The following is a 21,025-nucleotide window of genomic DNA, read 5'->3' as shown; positions in this document are numbered from 1 at the left end:
ATCATTGCCCCCTTACTGTGATACTATTACCGATTGTGATAATCCATAACTATAAGAATGTCGCACGTATGAAATGTATTAAATTAGTCAATTATTTTGGTCTTGGATAATCATGGGAGTGCTCCTATTAACTTTCTTCTTTGTGCATCTGTGCAGCTGATCCAATTCCTCGTTTCCCTGGTGCAGTCAAATCGAGTCATCGGGGTCAAGCGGAAGCTGTGAGTTCTGCCATTGTTGACCCTTGAGCCGAGGGTGTTAGAAGAGCGTTAGCAGTGGCAGGGTGGTGGCGCAGTGTTCACACGAGTGTCTTGCTGCAGCAAGAAGGTCCTGGGTTCGATTCCTGACTTGGGTGCTGTCCTGTGTGGAGTTTTGTATGTTCTCCACTTGTTCAGCATGCGTTTCTTTGGAGTTCTCTGGTTTCCTTCCAAAGCTAAAAAAAACATACAATCTATCTGATATTGGTCAAGCATCCCAATGCTGAAAATGTACCTGCAAATTACCGACTTGGGTAGCAATGCCACCCCGTCTGCAAAAACTTTGTCAGGACCCTCCTGAAAAATTATCTTGATACTCTGTGGTGCTCTTCTAGGTTAACAAGTGTAATAATAACAAAAATAAATCGTTGTAAATGCAGCATTGTGTGATCATATTTTTCCCATTGCTTACGCCTTACATGACCTCTTCCCCCCTCTCGTTGTGCACCGTGCCCAGGCCTTTGATGCTCAACGACAGCAGCTCGTCACACTCGCTGCCCAAGTACGGCCGTCCCCTCTCCATCGAGCCGCTCGACGACTACACTGTGAGTGCCGCATCTCCCCAAGTCACGACTAGCGTTACAGTGTAACGTGGTCTGCGGCATTTCACTACTTGTGGAATGCGTAGGAGGTGACTAATCCCATATCTGCATTTCCCATAAATATGCTAAATTCCTCTTGATATGCAAATTCATTTGTCAAGGCGCCCCCTCCAACCCAGCTTAAATATACGCTGCCAAGCCTGGTGGTGCCCATTCAGACGCTGTCTTTCCAACAGACCTGTTCTTCACCTGAAGACGGCTGCTTGCGTTGTGGCCAAAACGTCGTGAGAATTATTTTATTATGTTGTATTTTTATTATTTTATTATTTCCCTTCTACATGACTTTACCGAAAGAACCAAGAAGATGAATCCCTGTAGTCACAAAAGCTTTAAATTGAGTATTCTTAGTCACAGTTTGGCTCAGGCTTGGCTGTAGCTCAAGTGAGCCGGCTGATTGGCAAGTGCAATGGAAGTGATGGATGACACCATCCTAGCAACTGCTGCCACGTCCAGAGTGTTGTGAACTCAACAGTAGGGTCATACATCTTGGTTCTTTCGGTAAAGTCACGTAGAAGGGAAGTAATAAAATAATAAAAATAAAACACAATAAAATAATTCTCACGACGTTTCGGCTACAACGCAAGCAGCCGTCTTCAGGCTACAACGCAAGCAGCCGTCTTCAGGTGAAGACGGCTGCTTGCGTTGTAGCCAAAACGTCGTGATAATTATTTTATTGTGTTTTATTTTTATTATTTTATTACTTCCCTTCTACGTGACTTTACCGAAAGAACCAAGATGAATCCCTGCAGTCACGAAAGCTTTAAATCGAGAAGTAGGGTCATAATTCCTACATTTTTTTTTTACATTTTTTCTCTTTACTTTTCATGGAATTTCAGATCCTACTAAAATCCTTCTAAATCACAGCCTGCCAGATTTCCTCTCATAGCTAAAAAAATACATGTAACAGAATTGTTATTGTCTGCTTATTGCTCAACTAGCCTTTTCCCATCCAAGGACTGGTGTATTGCAGTAAATGTGAAACTTGCAAGCAAAAAGCAGACTGCGACGTGATCTTCATTGCATCCATTCGTGTGAAATTTGTAAGGCCGCGGTGACACAGACTTAGTTAATTTAAAGGTTATAATCCCTTGATCATCATGACGTCCTTTTTACTTCGATGTCTCAACAGCATGACGTGAGGGTCTGCCTTCATAGTGAGGGTTATAAGTTGACGCTGAGGAGGGGGGAGGAGGCGCCTCGCCCCCCAATGTGGAGTGACGTCACCCGCTCATGATTATTATGAATGGAGGGAGGGGTGTCCATGTGGAGGACTTAACCTGTTCATGATTATTAATGAGGGGGGCTGGTCGACGTGGAGTGACGTCACGTGTGGGACAGACATTCTTGGCTCATAGTAGTAAATTGGAATTGTACATTGCAACATCACCCTGTACGGCAACAAAGATGTCATAGACTCCTTGAAAAGGTTTTGAGGCTCGCTGAGGCTTTCTGGGTAAACACACGTATTGATGATAATAGTTCTGCAATTATCCCCTGCAGTCCCACTCTTGGTTTTAGTTTTTGAGGCTTTTTTTTAGTTTAATAATTATTTGTCAATGCACGGTAAGTAACCCCCACTCCTCCATAATCATCAGTAAGTAACATATCCCTTACAACAGGCAGCAGCATGCAGATTTCGCTTCCAAATAATAAGTCATTTTGATGATTTGCATTTTAAGCTTTTTGGAGCAATAGAGAAATGAAACAAACATTGTTACCGTACTGCGATTACTGGATGAAGACACTGCTTACAAATTCGCTGTTTACAAGCTTTTCAAAATTGCTCTACTTTATATAAATAAAGACTTTAATCTGTATGTATATATGCATGTATGTCTCAAAAATATCTAGCGTACTTCCCAACAAGGTAGACAGCTGAAATGTGGTAGATAGGTAGCTTTTAGGACACAAAAAACAGGAAAAATCCGAGCCTTTTCATTTCAAAGCCCCAAAATGTCGATTTTGAGTGCCACGTGAACATGTTTATGCGTGTCATTCAGAAACCGTTCAAAATAAAAGATTTAGGGGTATTTTTCGTTTGATAGAGCGCTAAACAGCAAATAAAATGAAATTGAGAACCATTCTTCTGTCTTTTATTTATTTTTAGATATTTCGGATTTAAGCGGTTTTTAATGTCAAAACTACACTTTATGATGTTCAAATGCGAATAATTCGAAAAAGGGAAGAGATAGGAGCTTTCCCCCATAAATGTTTGTTCTTTATAGAAAAATAACGAACAGAATCTTCTAAATTGAGTGCTTCCTGATGGGTATATCATTAAATATAAGAAGTTAAATCATGTCAACAAAAAAATTTTTCCGGAAAATTACAAATTTTTGGAGTACTTATTAGTGTAGACTTAAAACTTTCGTGACTGCATGAATTCATATTCTTGGTTATTTCGGTGAAGTCACTGAGATATAAAACAAAAATCTAAATTAAAAGCAAAAAACCCATGACGTTTCGATCGCAACACAAGTGGTCTTCATCAGGTGGCGAGAAACGAGGGGGCAAACCTCCAAATGTAGCTGCTTATGAGGGCTCCAGAGTGAGCGGGCGGGGGAAAGGGCAAGAGACAGGGGGAGAGAGAGGGGGCGGGGCAGATATGGGGGTGGGGGAGAGATGGGAGGGGGGGAATTGACAGGGGGAGAGAGAGGGGGTGGGGCAGAGATGGGGGGGGGGTAGAGATGGGAGGAGGGAGGAATTGCACTTGGTAACACCCATCAGAAAATGGGGGGGGGAGGAATGGGGCAGAGATAGGGGGAGAGAGAGGGGGTGGAGCAGAGATGGGGGGGGGAGCGGTAGAGATGGGGGGTGGGGAATTGCACCTCGCGACACCCATCCACACTGCTGATGGTAGAGGTTGAAAAGGAAACACAAATTCAAGTCATGATCCAAAGTGGTTGATGACATCTTGCCAATGATTGCTGAGTTTAAAACCTTCATCTCGGTTGAAATTGTGTTTGTCTCTATATATATGGATGGCTTTGTGAACAAATCTTTGTTGATAGCCAGTTGGCTTGCAAAGTACCATCATCTTAGAGAAATCAATTTCATGTGAGCCAGCCGCATTAAAGTAATGATCAGCTACGGCAGAAGCTTTGGTCCTGCCGTGTTTCAGATCTGCGTTGTGTTCACGAACACGGTCCGCAGTTACATTGGTTTCCCCAATGGTTTCCCCAATGTAACTGCTGCCGCAGATACAGCCTAGTCTGTAGACACCGGGATATTGCATGTCAGGAATCTTGTCCTTCACAGATGGGATCAGGTCACGAATTTTATGTACTGTGTTAAATCGGACCTGGATCTTGTGTTTATGCAAGATTTTGGAAATATTTTGGTTATTCCTGCTATGTATGGCACGGTGATGGTTTTGATTGTATCTTAAGATGGCTCCTTCATCACAGTTGGGGGTGATGGCTTTGCGGATTGTGTAGTCAGAATATCCATTCGCCTTGAGAGCTTGGTGTACGTGTTTGAGTTCACTGGTTAGGTGTTCATGGTCGGAGATACATTGAGCTCTATGGTGGAGCGTTTTGATGAGGGAATTCTTCTGGGATGGATGGGTAGGTAGGCGTCAGTATGGGTTACTTTCCTTTAGACAGAGTGGTTCATTGAGCCATCTGGTCTCCTTTTGATTAAGACATCCAAGAAAGGTAGCATGCCATCCTTTTCTACCTCCATGATGATATTTGATTGCTGGGTGTATGGAATTGATGTGGTTGAGAAATTGTTTCAGAGCCGGTCGGCCATGTGGCCAGATGACAAACGTGGCACCCACGGACCTCTTCCACAAGGACGGGCGTAGAGTGGATGCATGGATGGTGTCCGTCTCAAATTTTTCCATGAAAATGTTGGCCACAACGGGAGATAAAGGGAGAACCCATTGGGGTGCCCTCAGTTTGTTTGTAGAATGTTACATTCCAAGTGAAGTATGTATTGGAGAGGCAGTGTCTCACCAACTTCATTCGTATGATAAGCACTTGTCATAAATTGCCAGTTTGCTGTACAAATAGAAATATCTAGACCAATAACCATAACATGTTTAGGAGCTGACGAGGTATAACAGTCGGCACATTGGACTTGCAATCCAGAGGATGGCGGTTCCATTCAGTCTCCCACCACGCCTCTGTCCACCCAGCGGTATAATAATGTCTACTCCACCACGAGTCAATCGGGAGATTGACTAGTTGTGGTGGGGTCTTGTGTAGCCACACGCGGTGTTGTCCAACATATCAGGTGAGTGTGCAAGGGCAGATTAAGAGCTTTAGAGCTCCGTTAGCTTTCCTGGGTATTTACGCTACAAATTAGTTACATGTTTCTTTGCAGGTAACAACTTCATCTGGTAACGGATTTGGTGACAAGACCCTCGCGTCGAGTGGGCCCATCATCTCGGACATCACGGACATGTCTCACAGCAGCCCCTCAGCCGGCGGCTCCGACTACGAGGAGTATACGTGAGGACTTGCACAGACCCATTATTATTCACAATCATTCAGCTTATTGCACTTCTTTAATTAATTTTATTGCATTTTAGTACCTTTCAGCTTTGGGACGTTTGGCCAATACTGGTTACATGGAATGCGTTTCATAGCTATTGGAGGAAACCAGAGAACCCGGAAGAAACCAATGGAGTGGAACAAAAAACAAACTACACACAGAAAGGCACCAGAGTTGGGAATCGAACACAGGCCTTTCTTGCTGCTGCCTGATTGGCTGAACCAATTTTAAAGGGCTACGGTGGCAATCATGCTTGGAGACTTTGACCACAATCGTGGTAACTCTGCATTCCTCCCAAAGGTAAAAACACAGGCAGTGTAACTAGCCAAACATCCCAATGCTGAGCAATACAGTTACTCAGTTGTGATTGCCTACAGCAACTTAATCCCTTCCTGTGAAAATTGGCAGTACTCTCCTGAAAAAGCGAAACCAATGATAAAAATAATAATTAAAATGTGGTTATCTAGTCAGAAAGACAAAAAGGAATACATACTCTTTGGTTCTTTTGGTAAAGTCACGTAGGTAGAAAAATAATAGATCACGACGTTTCGATAGCAACACAAGCAATCGTCATCAGTTTTTCTTTGCTTTGGTTGTCCCACCTGATGACGATAGCTTGTGTTGCGATCGAAACGTCGTGATCTATGATTTTTCTACCTACGTGACTTTACCGAAAGAACCAAAGAGTATGGATTCCTGCAGTCACGAAAGCTTTAAATCAAGGAAAAATGGAATTATTGTTTTGTTGCAGACCGGTCATCATTAAGGACGAGCCCCACAGCCCAAATCCGGTGCTCGGCCCTGACGACTTGCTGCCCTTGGAGCCGCAGGATGAGGTCGCCGAGATTCCGCTGGGCTCCGCCGAGGCGGTGTGCAGCGGTCTGCTCTCCCCGTCGTCCCTCATCGACACCATCTTGGAAGAAGACGACGGCGGTGGTGACGGCGGCGATGATGGCCGCGGTGACGACAAGCCGGTCACCTTGCCCCTTCCAGAGGAAGTGCTCCCGCCGGCCAATCCAAACGCTGCCACCGATGAGAAGTGTCTCAGCGTCGCCTGCTTGGACAGGTATTGGCTTTGCTGCGTTCACTTGCTGCACGACTCGTTGCTGGAAGTGTGCTCTGTTGCTTTGTTGCCTTTCGTGGTAAACTACAATGGGGATGAATGGCGGTGGAGCAATGGAAGCAATCGCGCCTCGCAGCAAGAGAGACCTGGCTTCGATTCCAGACTCGGTCGCCTTTCTGCGTGGAGTTTGTATGTTCTCCCTTTTCTGCAGGGGTTTCCTCTATTTTCTCTGGTTTCCTCTCATAGTTAAAGCCATGTACAATGTAAATGATATTGGCCAAACATTGCAATGCTGAAAAATTACCTGCAAAATACCAATTGGAATTGCACACAGTAGCAACATTTCTCACTACTTCGTAAACTCGGCAGGACCCTCCTGAAAAAGTCTTAAGATTTAGTCATGCTTCCATGGATAACAAGCGGAATGATAGGAGTAGTAGGAATAAAGTAGTGAAATGCATCGATGGTGAGGTAGTTATCACACCCCCATTACAAACACGTGACAATAATAGTTTACTACATTTGTATTCGCACCATTCTTATAGTGCAGGGCCTGCACGGAGGAACGTGCTATGTTTTATAGATGGTGCCAGTAGTGATGGAAAACGCAATTTGAGTAATTTGCATTTTATTTTTTTAAAATTGGACCGTGAGTCCGGCACACAATGGCCTCCTCGTTTTGAATGACGTCAAAGGACCGTTATCATCCACTGAAGCAGATAGCACAAAATACTTTACGCTTAATACACCTGCAGTAATAACCAGGGCAGCCTGCCAGATTTGAACCATAAATGTATTCAACGAATGGTGAATGCGTTAAGTTGTTGAGCTATGTCTCCCAAAGCAGCAAGGGCTTTCTTTACGTAGAGGCTGGTCCTTAACGTGCTAAAGCACAAACTTTATTCTGAGCTCGGACATGGCAATTATTGTGTTTCCTATTTGTTTAAATGATACCTTTAATTTTCCATATTTGCAGGTATTTTTAAAGTTACACTTATACCATGGGTATACAGAATCGATATGGCTCAGCTATTTCTTCACCTTGTTTGATGTTCGTCAGGGACATTACTGTTATCACTTAACCTTGTGCTGTACAAGACAATGTTGTAGTGATTAACACATCAGTAATGGATGGTATGCTTTATTGTTTTTTAAGGTAATATTGCTGTGGAGTCTGGCCTATTACTATCTTGCCTGAACATCTTCAGCAATAATGGTTTGAGAATAGAGAATATTAAGAAAATTTAACAAAATTCATAATTTATTTTTGGGTTAGGCCCCATAACGATCTGACCAAATATACCACCCAACACAGCCCCCCCCCCCTTCTCTCTCCCCCCCTACTGCTGAGGCCTATATAACCTCGTGCCACGGCAGATCTCTCGCCTGCTTCAGCAGTTTTTTCTTGCTGTGGTTGTCCCACCTGATGGCAATTGCTTGTGTTGCGATCGAAAAGTCGTGATCTATTATTTTTCTACCTACATGACTTTACCGAAAGAACCAAAGAGTATGAATTATTTGTATGACATACTGGATTTTTACTTTAACTTCCTTGATTTTATCCCGATGGTGTTTGACGTAGTTTCGAATTAAACATTATATATGATTGCTACATTATATTCGATGTTCTTTGGTCAGCTGAAATAATCCGAATTGGCACGTTGAAAGCTTATAAACGTGACGGAATCTAAATATATTTATTTAGACTGCAGGAGGAATCCGATGAGCTATAAAGCTCTTATTCACAGATGTCCAGTAGGGGCACGGGGTAAGAAAAACATTTGTTTGGCTGTGCTGCGTGGTGCTGCGTAGTGCTACGTGGTGCTGCGTGGTGAAGGGTTCTTTCTGGCACAGATTTGGTCAGATCGTTTCGTGGCCCAACCCAAAAATCACTTATGAATCGTAATATTAGCTGCGTAAACCAATGTGTTAAACTAACATTTAAAATACTTGTGCATTGTAACTTTCAAGAGTGGTCTAGCTCTGATGTAGGGACTCTGGCTAGCCACTGGCTGTGTGCCCATGGGAGTTTTAACCGCAGGCAATAATGCGCAAGGCCTGTTGCATCCCACCACCACCATCAGCAGCCATTCAAATGCACATCTTGTTATACATGCCCCTCCTGGCGCAACAGTTGAAATGATAGGGCAGGTTTATTTAAACGGCAGTCTCCGACACTCTCCGACTCCTTACATATAAGTTAGTGTGCTGGTTTATAAACCCATCTAATTCTTCCTGTCAGCTTGCATTGGAATTCAACGCTTTCGTGACCAGTACAGCTGTATAGAAGGTTAAAAGTTGACTTTGTTCATGCTGCTGCTGGGCCGTGGACCAAAATTTTAACATAGCCGTGAGTTGAACAGGTGTGGAGAGTGTGGGGCAGCTCTTAAAATGAACATTCCACACACAAAGAAGGGCCTGGGTTAAATCCCTGACTCGGCCACCTTTCTGTGTGGAGTTTTTATGAGCCCTGTTCTTTTTGGGTTTCCTTCGGGTTCTCTGGTTTCTTCCTATAGCTGAAACACATGCAATTTAACTAGTATTGGTGAAACATCCTCATGCTGAAATGTTACCTGCAAATCAATTGGGATTACACAGAGCAACATCGCCCCTACTGAAACAGTTTGGAGTCTTCTGAAAAAGAGGCTTGAGACTCAGTGAGGCTTTACTGGGAAAAGGTTGGATTTGAGGTCGGATTAGCATGGCTGGCTACACACGTGTGTACGTTAAACTTCTTTTGCACCATACATAGCCAACTGTGCTAATCGGATGTACTGATGTTGTATGTGTCGGGTTATGAAATTTTGATAAAAATAATAAAAATTAATAATTATCCGAAAAATGCGCAAATCGCATTAATTATGTTAATGTGTGAGTTAATATGCATAACTTATGATAATGTGAGTAATTATATGCATAAATTGTGATAATCGCGGAGATAATCGTAATTTATGCAGATGCTTGCGATTATGTTAATGTGTGCAGTTATGATAATTAGGCTCAGCTTCGTTTATCCAGAGTTATCAATCAGGATAACACGATTATCGTCGATTAAACGTTTACCGATTATCCTAGTGTGTGTTATGATATTTTAGGTCTCCATTTTCATATCTCATCACAGGATACAGTTATCAAGAATAAGATAGTTTTGCATGGACTTGGAAAGAAGCACTCGAACAGTTGGTGTTAAGCAATTTTATTCTAAACAAGCACATGACACTCTCTTATCCGAAAGCAAGTATACGTCAATAAATTAATGGACAAGATTATGCAGTAACGAAAATGAATGACTAAAAATACTTATTCATTGGCGTAATTATGCAGTTAACGAAAATGAATGACTAAACATTTTTTATTCATGTAACTCGACGGCAGCAACTGCTTTGCACGATCAGTTGATATTGAACGCACCACCTCGAAATGGCAACCCTTTTTGAAACGCAAAGACAATTTTTTTTTTTTATCTTATTCGTGTGCGTGCTGTGTGTGCGTTGTCCCCTTGTAATATTAATTAATTCTTAGAGCCGGGAGTTGTGTCGTTAGCTTGTGTGGTGTGGGAGGATACAAACAGCGGCCAGAAGTTTTCTCTGGGTTGGGCGTGGCCGCCGCGAGCCCCTGCTGCTCCCTCGCTCGGCGCTCTCTCTCTCCACTGCTGGACGACGAGTTGGCACGACGCTCGGTGACGCCCGGTGACGTCCGAGTCGTGCTGCTCTTGCGCTCTCTCTCCCTCTACTGCTAGATGACGAGTTGGCACGATGCTGTCCTTGAAGATGCTCGGTCGCTCGGTGTCGCTCGGTGTCGCTCGGTGTCGCTCGGTGTCGCTCGGTGGTGCTCGGTGTCGCTCGGTGTCGCTCGGTGTCGCTCGGTGGCGCTCGGTGGCGCCCGGTGGCGCCCGGTGGCGCTCGGTGGCGCTCGGTGGCGCTAGGTGGCGCTCGGTGGCGCTCGGTGGCGCTCGGTGTCGCTCGTTGTCGCTCGTTGTCGCTCGGCGGCGCTCGGCGGCGCTCGGCGGCGCTCGGCGGCGCTCGGCGGCGCTCGGTGGCGCTCTCCTTCTCTTTCTCCCGGCTGATTGTTCGTTAGCGCAACTCCAGCTGCAGCTGTTGGCATTCGCTCTCAAAATGTATAATTGTATTTGCACACCTCTTAGCCGACTGTGAAAACTTAGTACAATCAACTTATCGCAATCCTTGACTTTGCGAGCAACTCAACACATCAGGATAACTGTAGAAGAGAACTTTCAGCGATACTCTCTCGGCTCATGCCGACACCTCCCTTGCGAGCCCCGTCGCACCGCTGAGCGCGACTCGGACTGACTGCACTCAGACTGTCACCTTAACGACGTCTCGTCGTCCCATCTCTCCTCGAGGCACGATCTGCCCCAGTTCTCTTGCGAGCCCTGTCGCAACGCTGCGTCGCAAGCCGAGTTGCGAGACCGAGCACGACTCGACCCAGACTGCCTGTTCTCTGTGTGCGCCCGTGCCTAACTCAAAACGTGACTCCCCTCTGCGCATTCCTTGCGAGCGGGCAACAAAAAACACAAACAGAGCGAGAAGAAGCAGACACCCCCGCGACCCCTCCTCGCGACCTTTCCTAACCCTCCAAGCATTCATGGGCCATCTGTTTGTGCAGTTTAATGGCCGTTTCACAGATTCCTGGTGTGCTTGTAGTGGGTTGTTTTCATTATTTAATTTAAAATATATATATAGATATAATAAAAAAATATATATTTTTTTCTTAATTATTCTTAATATTAATAACGGAAACAGGGCATAGATACAACAATCCGTCCTTTTAAAAATTATCAGTGGTTGATTCGGCCACTGGCGAATTTTTAAACAAAGTAAATGCCCTGTTTTTTTTCGTTATAAATCCATCAGCCGCCCTCACTCTCGGCGGTTATTTCTCACAACGCGCGCGTATGTATCACAATCTTAACATGGTTACATTTGAAATAAGCAAAGAAATAAAACACAACGTTAAACATCGGTACTAATCCATAACGCATTCCTTCCAAAGTGCGCGCATATGTATCACAATCTTAACATGGTTACATTTGAAATAAGCAAGGAAAATACAACAAAACGTTAAACATCAACACCACAAGTTACATTGATTCTCAACCATCATAACTACGGCGGATATTAATTTTTTTGTTTTTGTTAAATCCTGGGAAACGCTAGGTAGCGGTTTCGAACGCATTTATGCGTTACCTTCCTCATATTACCTCGTCGCCATAATTTTTCCAAGCTCCGAGTGTCTGGTTTACCACTTATCACTTTGATCATTCGATCACGGTTTTCCGGTTCGTTTTTGTAATTTCCCCTCTCACTCTCTCGCGTCGTGGGAGTGTGTGGTGTAAAATTGTGCTGCACATAATCAGAATTCGCGCACACAACCAACTTCTGTACTCCGTTATCAATGGCATTCGCTCTCTCTGTGATTACATGCACATTTGCCGAGTCAGCGTGTCGATTTAATTCCGTGCCTCGTAATGTTGCCCTTTTGGTTTGTACGAGTGAGTTGGATTTCAACACCATTCCCGATACGTCATGGACATTCGTCTCCATTTCAGCACTCCGATCCACATTAATTTTTATTTCATTTGGATATTTTCCATTCAGAGGCTCACGCCTGTACTTCCCAGGGTGGGTCTCTGTGTTCCCTCCCCCTGCACTATTATCGCTCTCTTTTGCGACGTGTGGCACTGTTTTTCCTGTGCGCTCTCTCTGTCTCTGCTGTCTGTTATCTACTGTCCGATCACGCTTCAATTCCGCCCTGTCCTTGTATTTGATCCGCGCGTCATTTACAAGAGCACTGTCCGCGTTTCTTATCGCATCGTATGCATTTGATGTTTCCCGGTTGTGGTGGTATTTGCCCGCCCTGTCACTTGCAGCCTGCTTGTATTTCCCATTGAGCTCAGGGTTTAACAAAACCTCGGCGGGTGGGGCGCGTGTTGGCCGCTCGCTCGCACTCACTGTGGGTGGTTCATCATGTATTTGGACCGCATTCTGTGTTATTCCTCTATTCTCTCCTGGTATAACCGGTGGAGGAATTGGTCGGAATTGGACTGATTGTGTTTGACCTCCCATCCTGCGATTCTCCTGAATGTTCGCCTCCATACCTCCGCTGTCTGTGTACCACCTTCTCGCTAGATGGTTATCTCGCCATCTTTGTGTGTAATTTTGACCTTGCGTGTGTCGTGGCATGGGGTGTTGATATGGTTCTGCTCTGAACCTCTCCCTCCTGCGATTCTCGTACATTTTTGGCCCAGTGTTTCTCCCATTTGGGTGCCAAATTTTTCCTGGATCGTTACTTCGCCATCTTTGTGGGTAATTTTGACCTTGCGTATGTCGGGGCATGGGGTGTTGATATGATTCTGCCCTTAGCCTCCACATTCTGCGATTCTCCTGAATATTCGGCTTTGTGCCGCTCTCATTCTCGTGCCAACCTCTCTCTGGTTTATTTTGCCACAGGTGCGTGCGTGTTTGCTCCTCCCTGCATTGTGGGACTGCTCGGTGATTTTTATTCCTCTCTGAGAAGCTGGGTTCCTTATCCCTCTCCCTGTGTTCTGGATCCGAATTATGATTCTTAGCTCTGTATAACCATGCCATGTATGCCTTGCTCTCTATGCAGCGTAAGGATGCGGTTTCTGGATTCAAAACCATTCTCACCCTTTCTGTAATCTCTGGGCTCAAGGATTAAAAAAACATAATTTTGAACATTTTATCTCCTTCGTGGTATTGATTCACATCGCCTGCGTAATACGCTCTTTTAAATTGTAAAAGGTAGTCACGTGGGTCTTGGTCCATGCCCTGGGTCATCGATTTTACAGCATAAAACCCCTCAGTGAGTGTAGAATATTCTCCAAACTTCCGAATCACTGCCAGGCTCAGTTGTTTAAAATCATTTCTAACCTTGTGTGGTAGTGAATTTACCCATGGTATAGATTCTTTATGTAAGCTTCGTTTCAACAAACTCGCTTTTTCATCCCGTCTCATCAGCCCTCTAATCATTACCTCCTCTTCTACTGTTGCGATATGTGTGTGTATATCCATAGTCTGATTGTGTGGGTCAAAATCGGGAATTCTGACTAGAGCCTTGTCCATCAATTTAAGGGTTTTACTGTTGAATAAGTATTCCGAAAGTTGATCGCCGTCAGCGTCATCATCAAACAAGTTATCATCAGGCAATCTGTCACTTTGATCTGTACTGTGTCGGGCGTATTTCAGCGGCGTACATTTTTTGTGTGCGCGCCCAGTGCTGTGTCGCTCGTGTTGCCATTTCCCTTCAGTTTTTGCCTCTGCCCTCTTTGTACCATGTCCTGGCGATTTTACTTTAACTTTTGTGCAATCAGTCCCTGGACTCTGTCCACGTACCCAAGAGTGTGATTTAATGTTACTTCCATATTTATTCTGTGGATCAACGTCTGTGAGTTTCGCTGGTGTCGCGAGCACTGATTTCTCTTCCCTCTCGAGAGTGTGAGGACATTTCTCCTCGTTTATTAGAGACGATTTCTCTCCCGTTTCCTTTCCAAAATTTTCCTCATTCCACAATCCCTGTCTGTATGCCTGTATGGGAAGGCATGAGTCCTGTCCTGCCTTCTCTGCAGCTTTTGCATCGTGTTCGCCTTCGTTACATTTTATCCAGTCAATTAGTTTCCCCAGAGGTGTGTTCGTGTTATCGATACAGCTCCCTTCCCATATGTCTCTCTGACTGTACTGCTTTGTAACAGATCGGTTGGTACGTTTTAATACGAGCTCCCAGTATTCCGTAATCCATTCAAAAATTATTCTTAATCCTATCATCTCAAGTGGCAGGAGTTACTTTGACCTTTCCTTTCAGAGTGCATATAAAACAATTATCTCACAGAGTGTGGTCAAATTTCGATTTAAAGCTTTCGTGACTGCAGGGATTCATCTTCTTGGTTCTTTCGGTAAAGTCACAAAATAATAAAATAATAATAAATAATAGTAAAAGATGTGGTTCCAGACATACAGTACCCTGGTGTCTACAAACTAAGTTGCCTCTGTGGTAGCAGTTACATTGGGGAAACCAAACGACATGTCTCGGACCGCATCCGTGAACATAAAGCTGACCTGAAACACTGTAGGACAAACACCTCAGCCGTGGCAGATCACTGTTACAACTCAGTGGGCTCACATGACATTGACTTCTCCAAGACAGAGGTTCTCTGCAAGCCATCTGGCTATCATGAGAGATTCGTACATGAGGCGATCCACATTTACAAACACAGAGACAATTTTAACCGAGAAGATGGATTCTGGCTTAGCAATCACTGGAAGGACGTAATAAACCATTTTGATACACATTAGGGTGGGTAGAATAATACATAGTGTTATATTAAAAATGTATAAGGTGGTTTATAGCAATACAGTATGTAATTTAATGTTGGTTTTGCCTATGGAAGTATATAGTACGGTATAGACGCGTGTGATGTAACAGAATAAAGTTTAGATGGAAGCATATTATATAATTTTTTACAACGTAGAATTTTTCATGTATTACTTACTGTTAGTAACTCAGCTTATTGTAGAGTATAGTAAGTTTACTGATGATGCTATGTAGTTTATACTTTAGTTTGTCATGCAGTTTATACTGTAGTTTTTTACGTGGTTGTTTAGTAACTACAGCTACATACTATTAACATTCCTTTCCTTTGTTAATGCTCCCCTCCTTCCCCCCCCCCCTTTGATGCTGCTAATCCTGCATAATGCACGGGCATAGTATTGATTTGGAACCCCCCCCGCCCACCTCCTACGCATTTTCCATATGCTGAATTCCTCTTGATATGCAAATTATTTTGTTTAGGCGCTCTTCTTCCCACCTCCCCCCCCTCTAACCCAGCTTAAATATACGCTCCAAGCTTGGGGTGTTTCATTCTTCGCCTGAGGATGGCTGCTTGCGTTGTGGCCGAAACGTCGTGAGAATTGTTTTATTATGTTTTATTTTTATTATTTTATTACTTCCCTTCTACGTGACTTTACCGAAAGAACCAAGAAGAAGAGTGTGGTCAGTTTGACTCGAGCTATTCTGTAATTTTCCGATTCAGAGTGCGTACCTCTAACACCATTTATCACAGGATGCAATCGGTTTGATACGATATTATCTTAATTCCACTGTCTCTGTTTCAACCTGCTATTCTGGGTTTTAACCTTAGAGGGCGTTTTTTTTGTTTTACGCCCGTTTACAATCACCATGCAATGTTCGATCCCGATATTCTGGTTAACACGTAGTGATTCATTCCATCATCCATGCAAAACACTGTCTGCGAGAGATCCCGGACGACGCCACCCATTATGTTGTTTGTGTCGTTAGCTTGTGTGGTGTGGGAGGATACAAACAGCGGCCAGAAGTTTTCTCTGGGTTGGGCGTGGCCGCCGCGAGCCCCTGCTGCTCCCTCGCTCGGCGCTCTCTCTCTCCACTGCTGGACGACGAGTTGGCACGATGCTCGGTGACGCCCGGTGACGTCCGAGTCGTGCTGCTCTTGCGCTCTCTCTCCCTCTACTGCTAGATGACGAGTTGGCACGACGCTCGGTGACGCCCGGTGACGTCCGAGTCGTGCTGCTCTTGCGCTCTCTCTCCCCTCTACTGCTAGATGACGAGTTGGCACGATGCTGTCCTTGAAGATGCTCGGTCGCTCGGTGTCGCTCGGTGGCGCTCGGTGTCGCTCGGTGTCGCTCGGTGTCGCTCGGTGGCGCCCGGTGGCGCCCGGTGGCGCCCGGTGGCGCTCGGTGGCGCTCGGCGGCGCTCTCCTTCTCTTTCTCCCGGCTGATTGTTCGTTAGCACAACTCCAGCTGCAGCTGTTTGCATTCGCTCTCAAAATTTATAATTGTATTTGCACACCTCTTAGCCGACTGTGAAAACTTAGTACAATCAACTTATCGCAATCCTTGACTTTGCGAGCAACTCAACACATCAGGATAACTGTAGAAGAGAACTTTCAGCGATACTCTCTCGGCTCATGCGAGCCCCGTCGCACCGCTGAGCGCGACTCGGACTGACTGCACTCAGACTGTCACCTTAACGACGTCTCGTCGTCCCATCTCTCCTCGAGGCACGATCTGCCCCAGCTCTCTTGCGAGCCCTGTCGCAACGCTGCGTCGCAAGCCGAGTTGCGAGACCGAGCACGACTCGACCCAGACTGCCTGTTCGATGTGTGTGCCCGTGCCTAACTCAAAACGTGACTCCCCTCTGCGCATTCCTTGCGAGCGGGCAACAAAAAACACAAACAGAGCGAGAAGAAGCAGACACCCCCGCGACCCCTCCTCGCGACCTTTCCTAACCCTCCAAGCATTCATGGGCCATCTGTTTGTGCAGTTTAATGGCCGTTTCACAGATTCCTGGTGTGCTTGTAGTGGGTTGTTTTCATTATTTAATTTAAAATATATATATATAGATATAATAAAAAAAAATTCTTAATTATTCTTAATATTAATATCGGAAAACAGGGCATAGATACAACACTGAGGAAGGACAACAAATTAAAGACAAAAGCAGTTCTAAATAAATTAGTTTCCAATCTAGATTTAAAGTGCATAGCTCCAATGGCTTCCTTATCAATACAGTGCGAAAGAAGTTCAACATGCATACGTATAGAAAATGACAGTAACACGGTGCACATATCTTGCACTGGGTGGGGGCGGTGAATTGGTCAGGGCGCATGTGTGACGATTGGATATGCGTTGTATGCATAACTCTGTTGCGGCTTGCTGCTCAAGAGCCATGTCTCATTCGTCTGCACTGAGTGACGCCGGGTCATTGACACCTTTCCCGCATTTATTTTACAACGTTCCCTTTCACACTGCTCACAACCTCCCATTCTAATGCACTCTCCCCATCTCTGGCTTGTCTCTGACGTGCCCTTTGGCACACATGCCCCTTTGGTGGTGCCAGCTCATTCATATATGGTCTCTCCATTGAGAGGGGAAGTAGAGTTTGTGTATTCCATTCTTCATGTGTGATCATATAACTGTTTTCCGCAGATGTCAGTTGTTATGGGTGGCAGGGTGACGCAGTGGAAACACTCATGGCTCACAACAAAACGGACCTGGGTTTGATTTCTGCCCTCGGGCTCCTTTCAATGTATATATTGGTTTGTTTTGCCCCTGTTCTGCAGGGTGTGTAAGTGGAGTTTGGATGTTTTCCCCCTCGTCTGCATGAGTTTTCTCCCGAGGTCTCCATTTTCATTCCATAGCTCAAACACATACAATGCTACAGATATTGGCCAAACATCACATTGCTGAAAAATGACCTGCAAATTATTAAATTGTCATTACACACAGCAGCAGAGTTGTTATCCAAAAACTCAACAGGACCCTCCTGAAACAGTTTTGGAATCCATAATAGAGGTTTATTTGGGTTAGATCGCATAAATATAATAGTGCCTTTAAACCCGCCACCACCCGACACAGCCAATTAGTAAGGTTTGTCATGTAAACAAAACATGCCAATTCGTAACTAGTACAGCACTAACCGGTGTGTTGGAGAGTAAACCCCCACAACAATTACAATTCGATTATGACGTTTTGCCAGTAATTACACCTAGTATCATCAGGCGACAGCCAAAGTTGTGGAGAAATCCTCTTGTTTCAGTTTAACGACACATTTATATTTACGCGATCTAACCCAAAAACACCTTTATGGATAATATTGGTCGCGCAAGCCTCCGTGTTAAACAGTCTTGGGACTCAGTGAGATTTTCCTAGGTAAATCAGCATAGTAATAATAATGATATACCATCTAGTTAGCGGCTGAGAAACACAAGCACGGAAAATATATAAAAAACAGTTATGGTGTGACCTAAACAAACTGAAATATATGATGTCTCATCACATTCTCAATATTTGTACATTACATTGTTGCATATTTCTGAATGTTTAGTTTTACATCATACGTTATGAGTGAAACGATGGACTTGCTTAAACAAACACTAAGTATTAGAAACATTTTGGCTTAGTAGCCAGATACAGATATATTAAATGTTACTGTAGTTTATTGATTGAAGAAACATTACATGTAAACCTCGCTGAATGCAAGGGTTATGTTCCTGGAAAACGCCGTGTTGGGCAAAACCGCATTTGACATACAGACCTCGTGGATAAAATATGATTGCGTCCTTGGATCCAAAATACCCCCTCCCTCTTTAACGAATTCTGCATGATTTTCCCCCACTTGGTATCATGTACAAATGAAAGCAAATACATAATGCATGTAGATAGAAACAACATATATTAAGACATAGAATAAAATAAAGTAATTTAAACTGATCATTATATATAACCTACTAGCGGGAAGTACCCAGCGTTGCCCGGGCGAGAAAGACACACACACACATCGACTTACACACACGCACAGACATCGACCCACAAACATACAAACACATCGACTTACACAAACACACACATACATAAGACACACACACATGGATTTACACACAAATATGGACCCACACAACAACAGCAACCGCCATTCGCCATTAAGTGGCAGTGACGTCACCACAACGCTTGTGCCAGGCTATGTGCACCTTGAGGCCACTTGAAGTGTCGAACGCCCGCTGGCAGGTTGTCACGGGGCAGACCCAGGTGCCACGGGTCGACTGACTGAGATGACCGAGATGACTGGCTGTGCCAACTTGCTGTGCTTTAGCCACCCGGCGCTCCGCTCGTTGTTGTGAGCGTCGCTCCTCCGCCCTCCGTTGTTGCTGACGGGCGACTGCCTCCAACTGCCCAGTAACGTCCTTCACGAGCCTTCTCCACAGTGGCCGATCTTGACACCGCTGGTACCAGTCATCGGCAAGTCCACTCAGCTCCACGTCCTCCTGTACCACATCACTCCGTCATCTTCTCTAGCCCGTGCCGCGCCCGTTTAGCCCCCTCGATCCGGCCGAACAAAAGCTGTTTAGGCATGCGGTGGCTGGGCATGCGGGCTACATGACCCAGCCAACGCAGCCTTGCCTGCCGGAGGAGCTCACCAATGGGACTTGGCCCAGATCTTTCAAGGATTTCTGAGCTCCTCACACAATCCAGCCTGGTTAAACCCAGGATGGATCGTCGGCAGGCCAGCCTAAATGTCTCCAAACGGCGAAGACGCTCCATCAAGGGGGTCCACGTTTCGCAAGCGTAGAGAAGGGAGGGAATGACTGTGGCCGAGAAGACCTGAAGCTTCGTGCGGAGTGACAGACCAGGTAGTGGGGGGAGAGGGCCAATGCCCATTGGCCCTCTCCCCTCATGGCGTCTGTGACCACCACAGTGGTTAAACGGGGGCTCTGGACGGGAGTGAGGGGCTGATAACCCCTCCACCTTCAATTAATTACCACTAAACCACGACTTAAACATCACTACATACACAGCGACTCACACACACATCGACTTACACACACATATGGACTTATGTGCACACATCGACTCACACACATATCGACTCACACACACATATCGACTCACACACACAGACATCGACTTGCACACACATGGACTTACACACACACAAATGGACTTAAACACACAAATGGACCCACGCACACACATCAACTTACACACACATAGCGACTTACACACACACATCGACTTACAAACACACATCGACTTACAAACACACCAACTCACGCACACATGGACTCGCACACACACACACACACACATCGACTCACACACAGACACATCGACTTACACACACATCACTTACAAACACACAGCAGCTCACACACGCACATGGACTTACACACACACACATACATTGACTCACACACATCGATTTACACGCACACACAATGTATTTTTATTTTGACTAACACAATCACACATCGACTTACACACACACATGGGCCTACACACAAAGAAATGGACGTACACACTCACATGGAGCCACACACACACATCGACTAACACACACATCGACTGACACACACATCGACTGACACACACATCGACTCACACACACATCGACTCACACACACATTGACTCTCACACACACACATCGACTCACGCATGGACTCACAGACACATCGACTTACACACACACATAGACGCAGACACGCACACAAACGCAGACATGCACATCGACTCGCACGCACAAATGGACTTAGACACACATTATTATTATTATTTTAAAAATGACTAACTTGATTTTTAAATATTTGCTTAAACACACACACCACGCACACACATTGACTAACACACACATCGGCTGACACACACACATATCGACTCACACACACATCGACCTGCACACACATCGACTTGTACACACGCGCACATCGACGCACACACAAACACATCGACTTACACACACACATCGACTGGCACACACATCGACTCACACGTACACAAGGACTTGGACACACACATTATTTTAATGTTTCCAAAATTATTTTTTACATATTAGTTTTCTATCTATGCGAGTTTAGCGAAAGAAGCAAGAAAATATTACTTAACATTGCTGCGGTGAGGCCTAGTACCATGCAGAGCCCCCAGCCTCGCCTAGATTGCCCAGCCGGCCGAGGTGGCACCTTGGCAGGCTGGGGGCTGAGCCGCTAACCCCCCACCATTACCCAGTCCACGCTACAATAATGCTATCTAAGCGCTATAAT

At 45.0% G+C, this 21,025-nt stretch overlaps 1 protein-coding gene across 3 annotated transcripts in view; it reads left to right on the top strand.

Moving 5' to 3' along the window:
* The window catches only part of HSF1 (heat shock transcription factor 1), a 70,230-nt gene that overhangs the window by 26,537 nt on the left and 22,668 nt on the right, over positions 1 to 21,025 (top strand). For all 3 annotated transcript variants that reach the window (XM_078879470.1, XM_078879469.1, XM_078879471.1), the window contains exons 6-9: positions 157 to 218; positions 712 to 799; positions 5,186 to 5,313; positions 6,108 to 6,422. In XM_078879470.1, coding sequence (XP_078735596.1) covers positions 157 to 218; positions 712 to 799; positions 5,186 to 5,313; positions 6,108 to 6,422 — 593 coding nt within the window. The remainder of the gene's footprint in view (positions 1 to 156; positions 219 to 711; positions 800 to 5,185; positions 5,314 to 6,107; positions 6,423 to 21,025) is intronic.

This window comes from Lampetra fluviatilis, chromosome 54 (assembly GCF_964198595.1).
Source record: "Lampetra fluviatilis chromosome 54, kcLamFluv1.1, whole genome shotgun sequence".
Classification (NCBI taxonomy): domain Eukaryota; kingdom Metazoa; phylum Chordata; class Hyperoartia; order Petromyzontiformes; family Petromyzontidae; genus Lampetra; species Lampetra fluviatilis.
This window is presented reverse-complemented; position numbering and strand designations above follow the sequence as displayed.